The sequence below is a fragment of the Bos indicus genome, chromosome 9 (genome assembly GCF_029378745.1).
Source record: "Bos indicus isolate NIAB-ARS_2022 breed Sahiwal x Tharparkar chromosome 9, NIAB-ARS_B.indTharparkar_mat_pri_1.0, whole genome shotgun sequence".
Lineage (NCBI taxonomy): Eukaryota > Metazoa > Chordata > Mammalia > Artiodactyla > Bovidae > Bos > Bos indicus.
Window position 1 is genome coordinate 60,659,725 of NC_091768.1, and position 20,061 is coordinate 60,679,785.

The window sequence follows — 20,061 nt, forward strand, 5'->3', positions numbered from 1 at the left end:
CATTTGGTAGATGGATGTGATTATGTGATAGTGTGATCAGATTACATCACTGTCTTCCTCCCTGACTTCAGTCCATGTGGAATATACTACAAACCCTTCACCACCTCTCCAGGACACTTCTCCCTATCCTTCCTTCAGCTCTGCTGCCTTGCCAACCACACTCCCCTCCGTGTTTCTGTTTCCTCTGTCACCTCCCCTGCCACCCAGGGGTATTTACTTAGCCAAACCCTTTTTTGTTTGATTGCCTTCAAATTCCTATCTTTAACACAGCTTCCTCTGACCATCACAGCTAAAGTACTAAAATTCTTCTTTCACCCCCTTTGCTTTCATTTTATCTACTGGCATACCAGTTTCTACTGGATATTTTATACCAGTAGGTATCTTCCTCTACTGTCTTTTTGGTTAGATTGTAAGCTCCTGAGGGGCAAGAGCTGGTGGGTCTTGTTTACTCAGTGCCGAACCCTAGAGGTGCACAGTAAATCTCAGTGGAATGAATGGAGTAAAGGAATGTTTTTACTAATTAATGGGTCAGTGCTTGCTGGGAAGCGAAGTTAAGTTCGTGAAGTTGTCATACTTTCTCTGAAATCGGACTCTTCCATGTAGATGCTCAGTTTCAGGGCACTGGGTTTCGCTTGTCTCGTTGTTCCTCCTTAGGCCAGTGAGTAAATAGTATCCATGATTCTCCAATTGTACTTGCTTGTTTCAAAACATTTTGATACTGTTTCGGTTCTCAAATTATATTTCTTGGAAATAAAATTGAGGTTATCATCCTTGAATTGTAGTATTTAGTATCCTAGGCTGAAGAAAGTTGTACGCTTGATCTTGTCTAATCTTCCAGAATGATTAGTGCTGCTTGGGCAACTTATCTTAAATCTAGCCAGAGCAGTGTTTCTTGACTCTTATTAACCTCTCCCCACCCCCAGTAGTAAATTAAATTTTAATTTAAATGAATTAATTCCCTAATTCCCCAACCAGAAAAATAAAATGCTAAGAAATAAAAGAGAATCTTAATACTCAGAAATAAATAGTTAAGCCTTGGAGGGTCACAAACCATTGCAACATCTAAAAAAATTTTTTTTTTACTGTCCCCTTCCCCCAATTTTTAATATCTTTGGGAGCAGTCTCTTCCTCCACCCCACCATTGACAAGGCATGATGTTAAAGTAAGTACAAGATGCTTAAGTAAATCAATTTCGGATGTTATATTTTTTCCTAAAATATCTCAAAAACATTTTGGTCACTCTTAATAAAATATGGTTTATCATTAAATATACATGATGATTATTTAAATGTGTTAGTAGAATAAATGACATGCCTCTCACTACCCAGTTTAGAATTTCAGATTTTTTCATAATTTGGTTATCTAATGATTACCTTTAGCATAGACCCTTCAAACAACATGGGGAAAAAATAGATCATAATTTAAAACTTTAACATAGATTTTAAGTATTTTGCTATTGTTTCTGATTTTGATGTAGAAGAAATCTTACACCTATTCCTGTTTTCTTAGGTATGCCTCCTGGTTTCTGTTAGCTTCAGAAGTTTGTGAATCACATATCTGCCTTTTGTTTCAGTTACAAGCCAGTGGACCATAAGCTTATTTGGCTGCCTTTACGGGAGGCATTTGAAGAACTCTTTGTTCAGACATTTTCGAAGAAGCAGAACTTTACGTTCTTGGGACACATTCAGACGTGTTACAGGCAGAAACGGTGGCAAGATCTCCTGAAGCTAATGCAGCATGTGCACAAGTCGGCTGTCAACAAGGCTGGGGCAGAGAGTGAGCCTGGTAGGTGGCAGCCCAGGCTGCCGGTAGGAGGTCATGGCTGGAGTCTAGCGAGCAGAATTAGGAGGAGTTTGGGGCAGAATGATGCAAAACTAGGGATTGCTGAGACTTAGGGCTGATATGACTAATTCTAAAGTATTGTTGCTCCTGGGATTCAGCAAGATTTCTATAAAAGTCAGTGGTTGGTGGTGTTGATGTACAAGTACCACTTAGTGGTCAGTAAGTCACATATGCTTAGAAGAGGTTATTTCCAGAAAACTGGATTCCACGTAAATGGGGCTTTTGGTGGCTTAGTCTTTACTTTCTCATCTATAAAGTGGGAATAGTGAGAATAAATGAGTTCTCTAATGCATATGCATATAAATGAAGTGGCTAGTACAGTGGCTGCATATGGTTGGAATTGTGTAAGCATTTGGACTTAATTTTTTACATGTCTAAGATGTGGTTTTTGTGTGTGTTTTGTTAATTATCTGGTGTTTTAAGTTTTATATATATTATGACGCAAAATATATTTTTTATTCTTGTCTTTATTCTTCTCTAGGGTCACTACTAAAAGAGAAGTGGGAAGCATTTGGTCTTAGACTCAACCATGCCCAACAACAGATGAAAATGACTGAGAATGCCCTATTGTTTGCATTTGTAGAGGTATTTTGCTTTGATTGTTTAGGTTAAGGGAATGTTGATTTGATGCAAAATGCAGGTTAAAGAGGCTACTGTTCTGTCTTCTCTTCATGTTGACATTTTAGGGCTTGTTGTTTAGAACAGTAAACACTTAATGAAAGAATTCTTTGAGAGGGGGTTAAATGTCTTTTTGTAGATGTGATAAAGTCTTTTTTATATAATTTAAGATTTTAATTAATTTTGGCTGTGCTGGACCTTCACTGCTGCCCGGGCTTTTCTCGAGTCGCAGTGATGGGGGCTCCTCTCTAGATGCAGTGCTCGGGCTCCACATTGTGGTGCCTCTCTTGCTGTGGGGCACAAGCTATAGCTGCAAGGCCTTGGTTGCTGTGGCTCCCAGGCTCTAGAGCGCAGGCTCAGTACTTACGGTGCAAGGGCTTAGTTGCTCTGTGGCATGTGGGATCTTCCCGGGTCAGGGATCAAACCCGTGTCTCCTGCATTGGCAGGCAGACTCTTCTCCACAGAGCCCCCAGGGAAGCCCAAAATTGTAGTGTTCATGAGCACTGTTGTTATTATTTTGTAAGATGCAGTTGAGGATAATTCGTGAATTTTTATTGTTTTGTAGCTGTGTTTGTATTTGTGGGTGGGAGGTGGATTTGGATCCATTCAAGTGGGGCTACATTTTTTATTTCAGTGCATGAGTAGTTGTACTATTTTCTGTCCTGTGACCTTGCAGGATCAGTGTAATTGAATATTTGTGACTTAAAGTTTTTTTTATATTTTTATTAAAGAAAATCGCGATAGTCTTCAGACCTCTCACCCTAAGGGTGATGCAAGAATCTTACTTGAGATGATGTCTTAATGAGAGAGAGGTCCCTCAACCATATATCTGTTGTGGAGAATTTAGACATCAGCACTTCATCTTATTATAATTGTTTCTAAAATAACCAATGAAATTATCAAGTGCTGTCAAAATAGGGTTTATACCTATTTCATGACTTGGCATCACACTGAAGTTCCGTACATTTGGTCTGTTTTTTTTTTTTTTTTTAACTTACAGAAGATTCTTTATTAGGATCACTGTGAAAGCAAAAGTATAAAGCACTTAAATAACACTAAAACAGTTCAGTTTCTGATATGTCAGTTGAATGGATTATAAGGTTTATTTTTCAGTGCTTTTGAAAATAGAACTTCAAGAGATAAAATCAGGAGAGGTTCATTTTGACATTCTTCAGAAACTGTGAAGGTTCTATTATAAGTACTGCACACTCTTGGTCATTTATCTTTTCTTGGTGTACTTACTTATAGCCTCACCCTGTGTTTATTTGGGTTGCTTTTGTAGCCATTTGGATGCTTTTAAACATCTGAATACATTGTAGGTTTTTATTTACCTCACCACCCATATAATGCAGTGGTCTAGTTTATTGCATCTTACTCTTAGGCTCAAAGATATTTCTTTGACCTTTTTGGACATTTGAAAAAAGTTAGCTTGACCTTTGCTCTGGCAGCCAGTTGGCACCATTGGCATCAAGGCATAAGCTCATCAGGCAGGAGCAGTTTGCCCCTGCCTCTGCTCTAACCCTGCTCTCATAACTGCTGTTGGTGAGTATGTCTGCATCTGAAATGGATCCCTGACATTTAATTTCATCTTCTAGGGTACATTAGCTCAGGCCGTGAAGAGAGGAGAGTGGATTTTGTTGGATGAGATTAACCTGGCTGCTCCAGAAACTTTAGAATGTCTGAGTGGTTTACTTGAAGGCTCCTCTGGCTCCCTGGTGTTGCTGGATCGAGGAGACACAGGTAGCTCTTGATCCTCCTGGTGCTGGACTTGACGCGAGGCCTTTTGACCTCTTTAAAGTAGTGTTCTTTCAGTTAGGCAGATTGCATGGGCCTCTCAGTGTGATTTATTTATTCTGTAGATAGTAATTTTATGCAGAGTCTTACTGTTAAGTGTTACAGGAATGAAAAAAATAAAATAATTTGTCAAAGCATTTGGATAGTGGGTAATAAAGCATGCTCACTCAATGACAAAATACACACTGGTGAGTAGGTGATGAAACATAAATAGCATGGACAGCCACACCATAAGAGATGGTGGAATGGCAGCTTAAAATTAGGTTGTATACATAGATGTGGAAACTGATTTCAGCGGGGTTTCATCAAAGGCAGAGATGGTTGAGCAGCCAGTAGTACCACCCTTGCTGAGCCTTGAGACAGAGTGATTCACCCGGGGGCTCAGTGGAGTTAGTCTCCCCCCATCACTTACTGTTACAAGTTATTGAGAAGTTATAGTTTTCTTTTAACAGAACCACTGGTTCGTCACCCCGACTTCCGTTTATTTGCATGTATGAATCCAGCAACTGATGTAGGCAAAAGAAATCTCCCACCAGGAATAAGAAACAGGTAAGGGGACATGGCCTGGTACCTGTAGACAGTTTTAAAATTAAGTTCTCTTGATTTATTGATTGGTAGTAGTAACATAATCAACCCTCATAACAATGCTTGAAATTTCTTGACTGCTGATAGAAGAATCTTATTTGTCATGTTTTTCTTTGTATAGGTGGTAGGAATACAGAAAACTCCAGAACACTAGGGAATTTTTTCCTTTGGGTTGTTAATTTGACATTTAATGTTAATCCATTTGATGACTCATGGATATTGTTGAAAACAAAAATCTTTCCTTCTTCAACTAGCCCTTTGGCTATTAGAAAACCTTCATATAAGGAAATAACAGTATCTCATATAACGTGCATCTTAGGATGAGTCCTTTTGGATCAGGCTAATGATTTGTAAAAGGACATTAAGTTTCAGTTTTCATCATTAAACATTGAGTAACAGGGGAAAGATTTGTGTGTAGCACTGGGAAAAGATACATGAGCTTGTTGTTGGTAACCTTCTGTTGAATCTGAGTTTTAAAATAGTGTTAAAACTTTATTAAATCTCTTCCCACGTTATAAAATAATAAAATAGTAATAATATAATAAAAACCTGGGCAAATTTTATCAACCATGAGTTGTATTTTCCTTTGCTACAACTGTTAATTTTTGACGTTGAGGGGACTTTGTTGTTGTTGTATGTACTTTTTGTTACATGTAGTTGTGATCAAGAACACATTCTGAGATTAAGGATGTGTGTTCAGTCACTCAGTCGTGTCCAACTCTTTTGCAACCCCATGGACTGTAGCCCGCCAGGTTCCTCTGCCCATGGAATTTCCCAGGCAAGAATACTAGAGTGGGGTTGCCATTTCCTACTCCAGGGGATCTTCCCAACACAGGGATCAAACTTGCGTCTCCTGCATTGGCAGGCAGATTCTTTATCACTGTGCCACCTGGGAAGCCCGAGAATGAGGAAGAATAAGCCTTATTTTTGTAACTGTTTTTGCAAGGGCTGTCTGATTTTTGTCTCACAGTAGTAGTAGTTATAGTGTAGATTTTGGGTAACAGTTACGTTATTTTCTGTTTTGTTATGATCAATCTGTATCCCAAGTTGAAAGGCTTTCATAATTCATATTACAAGTGGGTAAAATGAGTTGACATAACTTTTGTCTTGTGTTTTTGTTTGTTAAGATAGATGTATTAACTTCCTCAATATGGCAATAATGGAATAATTGTCTTACAGGTTCACAGAACTTTATGTAGAAGAATTAGAAAGTAAAGAAGACTTACAGATTCTTATTGTGGATTATCTGAAAGGCTTGAGTGTGAATAAGAACACAGTACAAGGAATCATAACGTGCGTTCTCTCTGGTTTCTCTTTATAAACTTTTCCTCTAAACAGAAAAATATGTGTCTCATACATATAAATTTTCTTCTTTTGCTTCTAACAAGAGAAGACTGATGGAAGGATTATTTAGACTTTATTTTTAAAGCTGGAAACTATGGACTTCCTTGGATTTTCCTAAGGGAGCTATTGAGTTGGCCAAAAAGTTCATTTGGGTTTTTCTGTAAGATGGTAGAGAAAAACTCAAATTTTTTGGCCAACGTACTACATACAGGGCTTATAAATCACTGCCTATGGAAATATGTAACAGATAATACTCTCCTAATTACTTCTGTATTCACAGCTGAGAGTTTGAGTCCTTGGAGGATTCAAATTCTTTGAGGAGATATAAATAGTATTTTGATTTGCCTTGGTGAAATCCTTTGTGCAGTTTGCATGTTAGCCATAGAAGGGGGGAAAGCTTGATATAATTGATTGGGTCTGATTTGGAATTAATAGGGCTTAGCTGAATGATCTATAGAGTGGTGGTATGGCTTGGTACTTTTAATTTGAGTCTCTTTCCTCTTTTTTGCATGCCATTTGGAGAGGGTATAATCTTTGTATCAGACACCCTGGATTCTAGTGCTGGCTGTGTCAAACTAATTCTGTCATCTGGGGCATGTTACTTAATTTTCTCTGTGACCTCTAAAATGAAACATACATTACGTGAAGGTTTTGAAGTTAGATCATGTTAGTGTTTTACTTTGCTTTTTGTGCTTTATTCCTTTTTTTTTTTTTTTTTTTTAGTACGAATAGTTATTGAGTGGCTTAGGTGCTAGGAGTACAGCTGTAAATAAAACAGAATCTTTGTTCTTTTCATGGAGCTTTAATTCTGCAGGTGAAGATAACCAATAAATAAAGAGAGATGTACTGTTATTTTTGGTTGTGATAAGTGAAGAAAAATAACACATAAAATGTCAGTTAGAAAATAAGATGTGGAACCATGTTTTAAATAGGTTAGTCAAGGAGACATTTGTCAGAGGGCTTTGGAATGGTTTGTCACACCACATTTTAAAATCTGAGCACTTTTCATTAGCCAAGAATAGTACAAATATTCAGAAAGCTGGGGATAAAGCAGTGTGGCTCTTATAAGTGCTGGTAGTACAAGAGGTGCATGTTCTGTATATAAAAACTCACTCTGGAATGTAGATTCTTTCTACAAAAGAAAGGATAGCTAGATTGAAAGGAGGCAAGCCAGATCCCATTTGGGCAAGAACCTGAGTTTTATCTCTGACACACACTTGGTTACAGTTGATTTTGTGGTATCTGCTTATGAATTATCAGGAATTTTTGAGTTTTGCATTTGATGTTTCCATCTGAAATTTCTTCCATCTTGTCATCTTCTGAACTTCTAAAGTATGTGGTAATGAAGATAGACATGGTCACCGATTATCAGTCTTTTTATGACTTTGTCATTGTTGGTTATAGCCATATCTATAGACTTTAAAATACACCATGACTTTTGTTCTCCGTGTGCTTGGCCATCACCACTGGAGTTTATACAGAGATTTCACTTGACTCTCATATTAAAGCCAACTCTGGAACCCTGTGTTAGGATTCAAAAGATTCTTGATAAGTACCTCTTAAATCTCCCTGTCTTTTCCTTAAGAGTCAGAGATTTCTCATCTCTCCTCTTTCCATCCTGAAAGAAACTGATCCATCTTCATTTTATTATTTTTGATGGCAAGTTTTATGTAAGCTTGGCCACTTAATCTATAAAAATGACTCTTGACCCTTCTGTAGAAAAAACAGGAACAACAGCAAAATAATAACACTTATTGGTTACTGAAATAAATCTGAACTGCTTCCTCTTTTTAGCTTCTACACTGCTGTGAGGAAAGAGTCTGGAACAAAATTGGTGGACGGGACTGGCCACAGACCTCACTACAGCCTTCGGACTCTGTGTAGGGCCCTGCGATTTGCAGCTTCCAATCCATGTGGCAACATACAGCGGTCACTCTATGAGGTCTGTGTACAGTCTGTGTGGCGGGGAGCTTGGGGGGTGGGCATGCCCTGGGGAGGGAGGCATGGGGATGCAGGTGCCTGCTCTGTGTGCTTCAGTCAGACTAGCCCAGAATGTTTCATCCCAGAACTCTCACCTAACCATCCTCCTTTTTCTACCGTTGTAACACGTTTAAAAGTTGTTCTGTGCACCAACACCGCTCGAGAGGTTGAATTGTGTTCTTGGAATAAGTTGGCCTCTTATTACAGAAGGATAACTACTGTCGTGTATATTTGTGTTTTTTTCTAGGGCTTTTGTTTGGGTTTCTTAACACAACTTGACAGGGCCTCACACCCAGTGGTTCAGAAGCTCATTTGTCAACACATTGTCTCTGGCAACATAAAAAGTCTGCTGAAGCAGGTAGGTTCTTTTTTAATCTTTTTCTAAACTTTTGTGTATTTGGCTTCGCCGGTGTCTTTGTTGCTGTGTGCAGGCTTTCTCTAGTTGCGGTGAGCAGGGGCTACTCTTGGTTGCAGTGAACAGACTCATTGCAGAGGCTTCTCTTGTTTCGGAGCACAGGCTCTGGGCGCGTGGGCTCTAGAGCACAGACCCAGTAGTTGCAGTGTGTGGACTTAGTTGCTCCACAGCAGGTGGGATCCTCCAAGACCAGGGATTGAACCTGTGTCTCCTGCCTTGGCAGGTGGTCCTATACCCTGTACCACTAGGAAAGTCCTCTTTTTTGATTTTTGATGTAACATAAATGAAAGGCAGAAATATCAGATTGTTAGCTGTTTGGGTTTGTTGTTGTTTTTTTTTTTTTGCAAAACTTGTTTCTATTTATAAAAGCAATCAGTTTATCCCACAAAATCTAAACATTAGATAGTATCTTAGTATTTAAGATAGTATCTTAGGTGGTGAAAAGTCATGGTAATCCTACTCTTTGGAAATTTAAGCCCTATAGATTGTCCTTTCCTTCTAAATCATATATGTGTGTGTGTGTGTGTGTGTGTATATATATATATATATATATTAAAATAACTTTTATATATCAAATTCTGATATTTGTGTGTGTATGTGTAGCTTTAGCAAGGTAAATTCTAATACGGGCATACTTCACTGTATTGCATTTTGCTTTAATGTACGTCCCAGATACTGCAGTTTTTACAGATTGAAGGTTTGTGGCAACCCTATGTTGTCAGTTGATGGTGAGCATTTTTTCTCAATAGAGCATTCTTAAATTTAGGTATGTACATTTTTTTAGACACATTATTGCATGCTTACTAGATTGTAGTACAGCGTAAACATAACTTTCATATGCACTGAGAAACCAAAATTTTGTGTGACTGTCTTTATTGCAATATTGACTTTATTGCCATGGTCTGGAATTCAACTTGGAAAATCTTTAGGGTATGCCTGATATAGGGTATGCCTGTATATACCCATTCATAACATTATAAGTGTTATAACGGAGACCATCTCATAAGAATGTTCTGTAGCTTCCTTCTTAGTCTAAGTATATCCTAGATGTATTTTTATGTCTGTACCAGAAATCACTGTGAGTGACATGCTTTCTGATTGTCACTTAGCATTTCATCAGAAGCTTATACCATAATTTATTTGCACACCTCTCTTTTGATCAGTGGTTGGACTTTTTTTCCCTCCTTTCCTTTTTGTTTTTCTATTACACACGATTACCATTTCAGTTTGACAAAGGTAATTACAGAATGCATGGGACTGAAGGAGGCTGATAGAAACTGGCTCACGAAATGTCTTGTTCACATGTCGGTTGCTCTCACTTTAGGAAGAAAGGGCCATTGGGACTTGGGAGTACTTGGACTCAATGTTTTTTCCTTTTGAAAAATTATACAAGTAACACATGAATATATACTTTGGGTAAACTGTGAAAACATTGAGAAAAGACTTAAGCTTGCTTTGGTTATTGCAATACAATTCCCCTGCACTTATTTTTTGTATGTGTTCCTCATGGTTACACATGATGGAGGCTTAAGTTCTTTTTTCTTGCTGCCCTTCTGCCTGACTGAGGAGTCCTTAAAAGCAGTGCCTACAATTATGGCTTCAAGTCAGGAGGCTAAAAGAGCACTTTTCTGTAGCTGTATTTGTGACCACCACTTTGCCATTCTTATAGATCAGAAAGGGTCGTTTTGTATAAATCAGCTTAACTTCCACCACATCTTCAAAAGATTGTGCCTTTACTACAATATTATTCTTAACAAATTAGTTTCTCTGGGGGGTTGCTTTTATATTTAATGTCTTCCAGGGGATCCAAAATTTAGTGGTGTAACCCCCCCACCCCCCCACTGCAGTACAACACTGGCCTTGTTTGAGGAATGTGGTTTATATGAAACACATATTTTTGACCAAAATACTTGATTAGAGTGAGAATTTTGGTAGATGAGAGAAGAGAACTGAGTCATAAACTATCTGAGAAATTATTTTAAGTTCCCCCCAAATCTACCTACCCCTACCTGAATTTTAAGACCAGTACATGTCACCATTTTGTTCTCATCCCTCAAAGTAATTTTATTTTCATGTTCATCTGTGGATTTTAATGTTGAAAGCATCCAGAAAAAGGCAGCATCCTTGGTGACAGTTCAACTTCCCACTCTTACACCCCTCTCTGAGAAAATACCATAGCTGTCGTGGGACTGTGGTTTATTTCTCTGACCCTTGTGTCTTTCAGCCTATTCCAGAACCGAAAGGAGGTAGGCTTATCCAGGTGGAAGGCTACTGGATTTCGGTGGGAGACAAGGAGCCTACAATAGACGAGACATACATCCTCACGTCTTCCGTCAAGCTGAACCTGAGAGACATAGTCCGAGTGGTCTCTGCAGGGTGTGTGGATCTTTCCTCTCACTGCTCTGATGTCTTACCAGGATAGTATTTGCTCAAAGGCTAGTCCTGCTTCCTTAACGTTCAAAGAGCTTTCCTGTTACTCATACGCTGAGTGAATAATTACTTTCTAAAGTCAGTCATGCCACTTTTCACCTGGCACAAAACACCATTTCTAGTTGTACCATTTGGTGGGAGCGGTACCTGTGCAGATAATTTTTGCCATTATTAAGATTGCCTTTAAAAAAAAAAAAAAAGATTGCCTTTTAGTATTTTGCTGATGGATACTCATCACCTGTTATTTGTTAAGCGAGTAGTAGCTAGTCCCACTTACAGGTTCTTACTAGTGCAAGAGGGGCTGGAATTACTTTCTTCAGTAGTTTCTCAGTAGCTGTTTTTACATAGAAACTGCTCAGGGCTTAAGAAATATTCCATAGTGCATGGGTGTATAAAAACGTCCTCTTAGGATATTAAATGTTTTAGTCATTTTTTTTTAAATGCTACATGATTTAATTCTGGTTTTTGTCTTTTTCTAAATTGCTTTACTGGTTGATCTTTTAAAGAACCTATCCGGTGCTGATTCAGGGAGAGACATCAGTGGGTAAAACAAGCCTGATCCGGTGGCTGGCCGCAGCTACTGGTAACCATTGCGTGCGTATTAACAACCACGAGCACACGGATATTCAGGAGTATATCGGTTGTTACACATCTGACTCCTCAGGGAAGCTTGTGTTTAAAGAAGGTAGGATTATTATTCTGTTCCATGGATTTCCTCAAGCAGTCTTTAACCTTTTCAGTTGAGGCACATGGATACCCTAATGGCTGTTTTTTCTTCCTCCCTGGGCTCTATGACAGATAAGTGGTGATGGTTAGGGCTGATGCTTCCGTTGGGCCACACTCATCTCGTCAACTGTAGACAGGACTAGGGCTCAGTTTTGAAGAGTGTATGTTTCCTTGATATTTAACACCACAAATGATTTTGGGACATGACTAGCTACAGAGAGTAATTTGCTTTGAAATTTAACCATAATCTTGCCTGGAGAATCCCAGGGACGGGGGAGCCTGGTAGGCTACTGTCTATGGGGTCACACAGAGTCGGACATGACTGAAGTGACTTAGCATAGCATAGCATAGCATAGCATATAACACTTTGGACCAATTTATGCACTGATTCTCATTATTTGTTTCCCCTAAGGTGTTCTTATTGATGCTATGAGGAAGGGCTATTGGATTATTTTAGATGAGTTAAATTTGGCCCCCACCGATGTGTTAGAGGCACTGAACAGACTGCTGGATGATAACCGTGAATTGCTCATAACAGAAACACAAGAAGTTGTCAAAGCACATCCTCGCTTCATGCTCTTTGCTACCCAGAATCCCCCGGGACTCTACGGAGGCAGAAAGGTGTGTAGCACTTGCCCCTTTTCTCCTGTTTGTCACCACATCGTGTAAGTCTTCTTGGTAAGACTGTGTTTTTACCTCTTTTGAAGGATTTTTCTTTTTATAGTGAATAACAGAGCCTCCACTTTGGAAATTAGATGCAAAGGCCCTCTTTATCATGTCGTTCTCTGCACATTTCCCAGGTGCTGTCTAGAGCCTTCAGGAATCGGTTTGTGGAATTGCACTTTGATGAACTGCCTAGTTCTGAGTTGGAGACAATCTTGCATAAGCGGTGTAGCTTGCCACCATCCTACTGCAGCAAGTTGGTGAAAGTCATGCTGGACCTTCAGGTACTCCACCTCTCCATCACTTAGTGACAAATGGACTGTGTTGGTCAGATTTGGTAAATAGAATCTGAGGCCTCTTAGGGTAGAAACAGCAGTCCGTCCATCCTTTTATTATTTTTTCTCAGAGTAAGGATCTTATCTTTAACATGCATTCCATTAATATTCTTTTTTTTTGGTTTTGTTTTATAATTTGGCAATTTAATAACGTTAAAATTTTTCTGATAATTGTGTATGATGACATTCCCTACTTGTGGATAATATTGAAACATTTACTAAGGTTGGAATTTGGCATTGACAAAGTTTTCATTTTTTAAATGAATAAAATAATCCTTGAATGGACCTAACTAAAGAGATCCATCCTTGTTGTGTGACTTTTCTTGTGAACTCTACAAAGCTACAGGTTTTTTTTCTTTTTCTTTTTTTAAGGATATCCCATTTATTTTGGGGGGGTTAAAAGTGGGTTTTGTCAGAATTAAACATTTTTTAATCACTCCCTAAAAAGCTAATAACTGCCACTCTTCCTCCTGTGGTCCTACACTCTAGGATTACTTTTCCTGCATGTTTGCCACTACTTGTATTATTTTTTGTAATCTTTTCCTATGTGATGAATCTTTTCCTTTGGGAGCCTAAATTTGTTAGCAATTCTGTACTTTGTGCTTGTCATCACCCTTTTTCATTTGTTTTGGTGCTCTAACAGTCCTATCGCAGAGGTTCTTCAGTGTTTGCTGGAAAGCAAGGCTTCATCACCCTCCGTGATCTGTTTCGGTGGGCTGAGCGATACAGATTGGCTGAGCAGACGGAGAAGGAGTATGACTGGCTGCAGCACTTAGCCAACGATGGTATGCTCTCAGCACATGCTCTCCGACTGTTAACTTAGGGTGAATCACAAGCTATGTTGTTAAAGCAAATCTTGCTCAAATTGTGGTCAGTATATACATTTTACTGGGCATTGCAGGAACAGAGCCTTTGTCCCTCAAGTCTAGACTGCTGTTATTAGCATCCTGTTTCTACAAGGCCTCTGTTCTGTTACATTTTGGTTGCTAAGGTTTTCTCGCTCGTACCTTCATGAGCCGCCTGTGGGAGTCTGGGTATGGACATGGTGCCATTAGGAGTTTAGGCAGGAGGTTGGTGGTTCTTTGTGCACCACTTACCTGCAGTGTGGTGACCGTGCAGAATCCTGCTTATGCCTTAGAAACTTGCAGAATACTGACAGATTAGATGATACCAGAGTTCTAAGAGAAGGCGGTCATGTCATCTGAGACTCAGATTTGGTCATTTTGATATAATCAATTGGAAGAATTTGTATGCTCCTCTCCATGAAAGCCTTTCAGAATCTTCTGATTTGAGAGGTCTTGGTGAGTCATTAATAGGGTGACTAATAAGCATGGAGAAGAAATAAAACTAACCCATGGGAGTTGCATTTGCTCTTCTTAACTGGTAAAGAATAGAGGAAGGAACATTCTTTTTTTTCCCCATCGAGGTATAACAAAATATAACAGTAAAATGGGGGAGGTGCTATATTATTTCATGTAAAGCTCAGTGTATTTTTATATATGTGGATATACATATGTAAATCACCACCTCAGCTAAGATTTAGGATATTTCTGGTAATACTTCCTCGGAAGATTCCTTCATGGCTCTTGCCAGTCTTAACTCCTAGAGGTAACCACTCCTCTGACGTCTGTCACCAGTGATAGATTCTGCCTGAGCTTCTGCTTCGTCTAAACAGTATCATGCAGTGTGTGCTCTTGTGTCTGGCGAATTTTCACTCAACCTCATGTGAGGTTCAACCATGCTGTTTTGTGTATCAGAACTTCATTCCTTTTAAATTATTACTGTGTTGTAACCCAGTGTGTGGAGATACCATATGTTTATCCATTCTCTTGTTGATAGACATGGGGGTCATTTCTACTTTTTAGCTGTTAGAAACAAAGCTGCTCTCAACATTCCTGAATGTCTTTTATTGCCCACAAGTTCATTTGTGTTAGATTTACCTAGAGGTCATGTTGATGGAGTAAACAGTTAGTTGTAGTAGGGTCTCTTTGTTTTCCAAAGTAGGTCTTCAGGTTTCCTCTTCACAGCAGCTAATGCTCCATACTCTCAGCATTCCTTGGTATTAACACTAAACGTTTCCTTTTTTTTTTTTTTCCCCAAGGTTTTATGCTTCTGGCAGGCCGAGTCAGGAAGCAGGAGGAGGTGGTTGTGATTCAAGAAGTCCTTGAGAAACATTTCAAGAAAAAATTATGTCCTCAATCGCTCTTCTCCAAAGAAAATGTCCTAAAATTGCTGAGTGAGTAGGCCATCATATCCCAAGGAAAATGAATTGAGTTGTACTCGTATTGGAACCTAAACGTGTACTCTGCCTTTGATAGGTAAATTGTCTACTCCGATGTCCACCTTGGAATCTAAGTTCAGCCACATCGTGTGGACCGAGGGCATGCGGCGACTGGCGATGCTGGTGGGAAGAGCATTGCAATTCAGTGAACCAGTGCTGCTGGTTGGAGACACGGGGTAAAGTCGAGACAGGGTTCTGTTCCATAGAGTTCATGCAGCACTTGCCCTTCTGGATGAGAGACTCGGTAGGGTGCTGGTGTTTGGGGGAAGGGCTCTCTGAGGCAGAGGGCAGAGGCCCTGTGTTGACCAGCAGTCTCTGTGGCATTGGTGAGGCTCTCCCCAGGGCTCCTCTCTCTTGCTGCTTGGGGTGTTTGTGGAGGTGTATTTGAAATTCATGCTCCTTGCTAATCTGGTGTGTGTCTCTCACAGGTGTGGGAAAACTACTATCTGTCAGGTGTTTGCAGCCTTGGCAAATCAGAAATTGTACTCAGTCAACTGCCACTTGCACATGGAGACCTCAGACTTCCTGGGGGGGCTGCGGCCAGTGAGACAGAAGCCAAATGACAAGGTGTGTCCAGAGCAAGTGACGATGTTTCATTCATCTAAAGAACTGACGGTGCCTCTGTGCAGGAGTCAGCTGAGGGGTTTTGTTCATGGTGGGGTGTTTGATTCCCGATTTGATATCTTATCTTCATATTTTCACTGGTCTACGTAGGGGCTCCATGAGCACCTTGTTACACAAGTTCTGTTCCTTGACCTGTATTTTCTGCAGAAGGACCCTTTCACTAGAGGACACGTGCTGGCTACGTGTGTATTGTCTTGTGGAGCTACTGACTCTTTAACCCGCTGCTTTTCCAAATTGTAGGAAGAAATTGACACTTCAAGACTCTTTGAGTGGCATGATGGGCCTTTGGTTCTGGCCATGAAGGAGGATGGCTTTTTCCTCTTAGATGAGATCTCGCTGGCTGATGACTCTGTCCTAGAAAGACTCAACAGGTACACACGTGTAAGAGGTTTGCCCTGTGTTTGATGCTTTTGCTGGTCTGGGTTTTACAGATACTAATCCTTTTGCATGGTAATGTTCTTCATAGGTCTGTTGAAAATGTTTGAAAACGATGGTGAGCAATTGCTCTTTTAGGCTTTAGCACTCAGTTTCTTCTTTAAGAGACCTAGTTCTTCTGTTTAGGTGTTAATAATCAGAAAGATGGGACTATGGGATGCTAGGGCTAAAACAAACGAGCCCAAGTTAGAACCTTTTTTTAAGGCAAATTATTACATGGCCATTGATTTTTTTTTTTGTTTTTTCTCAAAGAAATAGAATCAAAATCCTAGGTGTTATTCCTGTAAGGCCTTTCAGTACCCCAGGACAGGACCCTTACCCTCCATTCAGACCTGGCTGGCTGCACAGCCCCCAGCCTCATATTGGTATTGGATGTGAGAGCCTGTGCTTAAGTAAGAAATCAGGCCTCTCTGGAAACATTTAAGCAAAGGTTGGACTGCTGATTTTCCAGAAGAGAAAGGAAACTCATGCATCAGAAAAGGTGACAAATGAACATTCCCAAAGAATATGGCTGCACAAATACCAAAATCTGATCAGATAAGGCAGTTTAAGGATTTTCTTAAAGCCTTGAATAAACTTACAGAAACCTGCTTTTTGGACTGTTAAAGACTTTAGGCAGGACAAGAAAAGTAAAACCTGAAGTGAACTCACCTGTTTGGAACATGGCTTCCAGAAATTTTTTAAATGACAAGAAAAATATGCATGAGATTTCAGGAATATCCTGTCCGGTAGAATGAGGCCCTGGTAACCAAGGCAGGACATCTTGGGCACCACGTGGAGTCCTGATGGATGGACCCCTGATGATCGAGTGCCAGCAGCGATTGCACTGGAAGTGAGGGTGGTTCACCTAAAATCTCCTGAAAGCAGTAGCCACTGTGGGAACCAACCATCTGTCATGACTCTTTGGCAGATACAAAGCACCAGTAAACAAAATTGCTGTGGACCAGGAATTACCAAAACAGAAGGTCTTGTTGTGCAGTGAAAATAGTAAGATACAACAGTCATCGAGACCTTAAGACTCAGCACATTGGTCGCATGTTTAGAAAAATAAAGCATTGTTTATTTAAAGTACATGTTCAATCATGAGATAGAAAAAAACGTATTACTAAAAGTAGGATAAATGGACATAGCAGAATAACTAGACGAAAGGACCTCAGATCATTATGGATCTTGATGATTAATTGTTTTTCCTGATTGAGATATAATGTACACGTCATGACATGTACCTGTTTTGAATGTATAATTCAATAAGTTTTAGTAAATTTACTGAGTTTTGCCACCACCACAATCCGGTTTATACTTCCATCATCCCAGTAGGACCCCTACTTTGCATTTAGTTTATATTTGATCCTCCCTCATGCTCCAGGAAACTGCTAATCTGCTTCCTGTCTGTATAGATTTGTCTTTTCAAGACATTTCATATAAGTCATCTCTTCTGTCACTTTGCATCAGTGTTTGGAGGTCCATCCATGGGTGTAGCCTATATCATTAGTGTGCTCCTTTTTAAACGAAGATCATGGCATCCGGTCCCATCACTTCATGGGAAATAGATGGGGAAACAGTGGAAACAGTGTCAGACTTTATTTTTCTGGGCTCCAAAATCACTACAGATGGTGACTGCAGCCGTGAAATTAAAAGACGCTTACTCCTTGGAAGGAAAGTTATGACCAACCTAGATAGCATATTCAAAAGCAGAGACATTACTTTGCCAACAAAGGTCCGTCTAGTCAAGGCTATGGTTTTTCCTGTGGTCATGTATGGATATGAGAGTTGGACTGTGAAGAAGGCTGAGCGCCGAAAGAATTGATGCTTTTGAACTGTGGTGTTGGAGAAGACTGTTGAGAGTCCCTTGGACTGCAAGGAGATCCAACCAGTCCATTCTGAAGGAGATCAGCCCTGGGATTTCTTTGGAAGGAATGATGCTAAAGCTCAAACTCCAGTACTTTGACCACCTGATGTGAAGAGTTGACTCATTGGAAAAGACTCTGATGCTGGGAGGGATTGGGGGCAGGAGGAGAAGGGGACGACAGAGGATGAGATGGCTGGATGGCATCACTGACTCGATGGACGTGAGTCTGAGTGAACTCCGGGAGTTGGTGATGGACAGGGAGGCCTGGCGTGCTGCGATTCATGTGTTCTCAAAGAGTTGGACACGACTGAGTGACTGATATGATCTGATCTGATGTTGATAATACTAGATTTTTTTTTTTCACTTACCTCTTGGTGGTATTGGGTTGTTTCCTGCACTTATGAATAATGCTGCCATGAATATTTGCATTCAAGTCACCCATTTTTAAACCAATTGTCTTAATAGGGCTTAAAGTAGAAAAGGAATTCTTTTTCTTTTGATCAGAACTGTTGTTTCATGACACAGGAATTAGGATAACTAGCAAAAAATATTTTGAAGTTTGTCATAGGAGACCATTAACTAAAGTGAAAGCGCAGCAGAGATGATTTTATTTTCCTTTTTAACAACTCTGTGACCACAAAAGAGAATACAGAAGCCTTTTCTAATCTTACATTCTCGAATTTTTCTTCCAGTGTCCTTGAAGTGGAAAAGACTCTGTTATTAGCTGAAAAAGGCAACCTTGAGGACAAGGATAATGAGGTAGAGCTGTTGACAGCTGGGAAGAAATTCCGTATCTTGGCAACCATGAACCCTGGGGGCGACTTTGGAAAAAAAGAGGTAAAACTGTTGTTAAAACATAATTTTTTTCTGCCTTTTGACCTCAGCTCTCTGGCACCCATAAATATAGTATGTAAAAATTTATCTAGAATTATATGTTGCGTAGGAACTGAATAAAAAACAAAAATCCAGAAAGATATTTCAGAGTCATTATAAGGTTGAAAAATAATTCTAACAGATAAAACATTTCCTTACTTGACATTTCCCTTTTTGTATGTGTGTGAAATTTCATTGTTTCAATCACTTTGCCTGGCTTTCTACATGTGTTATTGTAACAGATTCTCATGGGAGCTGTGTGTGGAAGTTATTATGCTAGGATTATGGATGAGAAGAATTGAAACTGAAGTTTATTCTCATGTTCTGCTCCTACAGTCTACTCTGCTGAACACAGGGGTGGTGATACGAGTAATTTTAAAGTGACACGAAAGCAGTGGCAGCCAGGATCCTGTCCTGGTTTTACAGGTGGAGCATATCAGTCGTCTCAGGTGTTGTGTGGGTCACCCTCAAACTGTTGGTAAAGCAGAGGGTGAGGGCAGTGTCTTCTGTTAAGAAAGTGGTGTGAGGGTCCAGTTCACTTGGAGCACCCCGAACCCCATGGCTCTCAGGCTCGTGAAGCCTTTCAGTGAGAAGTCTGCATTGTGTTTGGGACCCTGGTCTGTTCAGGTTAGGAGGGAGGGGTGGGCTGATTGTTGGTCGGGATGGCGAGAAGGAAGAGATTGATCAGGAGTAAAAGCTGTTAAGATTCTTGGTAACTTGATGGGCCCCTGGAATGTGAAATTGGTATTTCAGACCTATTTTTCCTCAGTAGTATGAGAACAAAGATGATCGCTGTGCTTCGAGAAATGTACTAAGAAGAAATAAAATACGTCACAGTTTCAAACAAAATACGAAAATAGGCTTCTTGGCAAGTGGAAATAACACAGAAAGATCTGATTTCAAAGTTGTGTGTGTTAACTTGCCTGGCAGGTTTGCTTGAGTTTTTTTGGACAGAGATTGCCAGCTTTTACCGAAGGGAAAGCTGCCTTTTGCTTTGCATGCCTTGCTTCAGACAGAGTTGGGATCCTGGAATTGGGGCCTGGCTAAGCCAGGGTGGTGCTGAGCAGCATGTGGTCCTGCTGTGCTTGGCTGGGTAGACTAAAGTATGGTGTTGATCCAGTTGTCCAGTAAAAGGAAATCATTGGTGCACTGTTGTGAATGGGGGTTACCTGACTTAGGGGAAGGGTGAGAGAATCCACACTGAGGCAAAGGCTCTTGAGACTGGAGGACTAAACTGTTCATTGTCATATAGGCAGTAAATATTCAG

At 40.0% G+C, this 20,061-nt stretch overlaps 1 protein-coding gene and 1 pseudogene across 2 annotated transcripts in view; both read left to right on the forward strand.

Annotated features, from left to right (window-relative positions):
* MDN1 (midasin AAA ATPase 1) overlaps nt 1-20,061 on the forward strand; it is a 143,740-nt gene that overhangs the window by 45,116 nt on the left and 78,563 nt on the right. For both annotated transcript variants that reach the window (XM_070796075.1, XM_019967352.2), the window contains exons 16-32: nt 1,574-1,785; nt 2,324-2,427; nt 4,056-4,200; nt 4,707-4,803; nt 6,019-6,132; nt 7,978-8,125; nt 8,411-8,521; nt 10,803-10,954; nt 11,515-11,693; nt 12,147-12,355; nt 12,535-12,681; nt 13,376-13,517; nt 14,834-14,968; nt 15,051-15,189; nt 15,442-15,580; nt 15,878-16,008; nt 18,614-18,758. In XM_070796075.1, the coding sequence (XP_070652176.1) occupies nt 1,574-1,785; nt 2,324-2,427; nt 4,056-4,200; nt 4,707-4,803; nt 6,019-6,132; nt 7,978-8,125; nt 8,411-8,521; nt 10,803-10,954; nt 11,515-11,693; nt 12,147-12,355; nt 12,535-12,681; nt 13,376-13,517; nt 14,834-14,968; nt 15,051-15,189; nt 15,442-15,580; nt 15,878-16,008; nt 18,614-18,758 (2,449 nt within the window). The remainder of the gene's footprint in view (nt 1-1,573; nt 1,786-2,323; nt 2,428-4,055; nt 4,201-4,706; nt 4,804-6,018; nt 6,133-7,977; nt 8,126-8,410; nt 8,522-10,802; nt 10,955-11,514; nt 11,694-12,146; nt 12,356-12,534; nt 12,682-13,375; nt 13,518-14,833; nt 14,969-15,050; nt 15,190-15,441; nt 15,581-15,877; nt 16,009-18,613; nt 18,759-20,061) is intronic.
* On the forward strand, nt 16,020-18,607 carry LOC139184926 (mitochondrial import inner membrane translocase subunit Tim9 pseudogene; annotated as a pseudogene).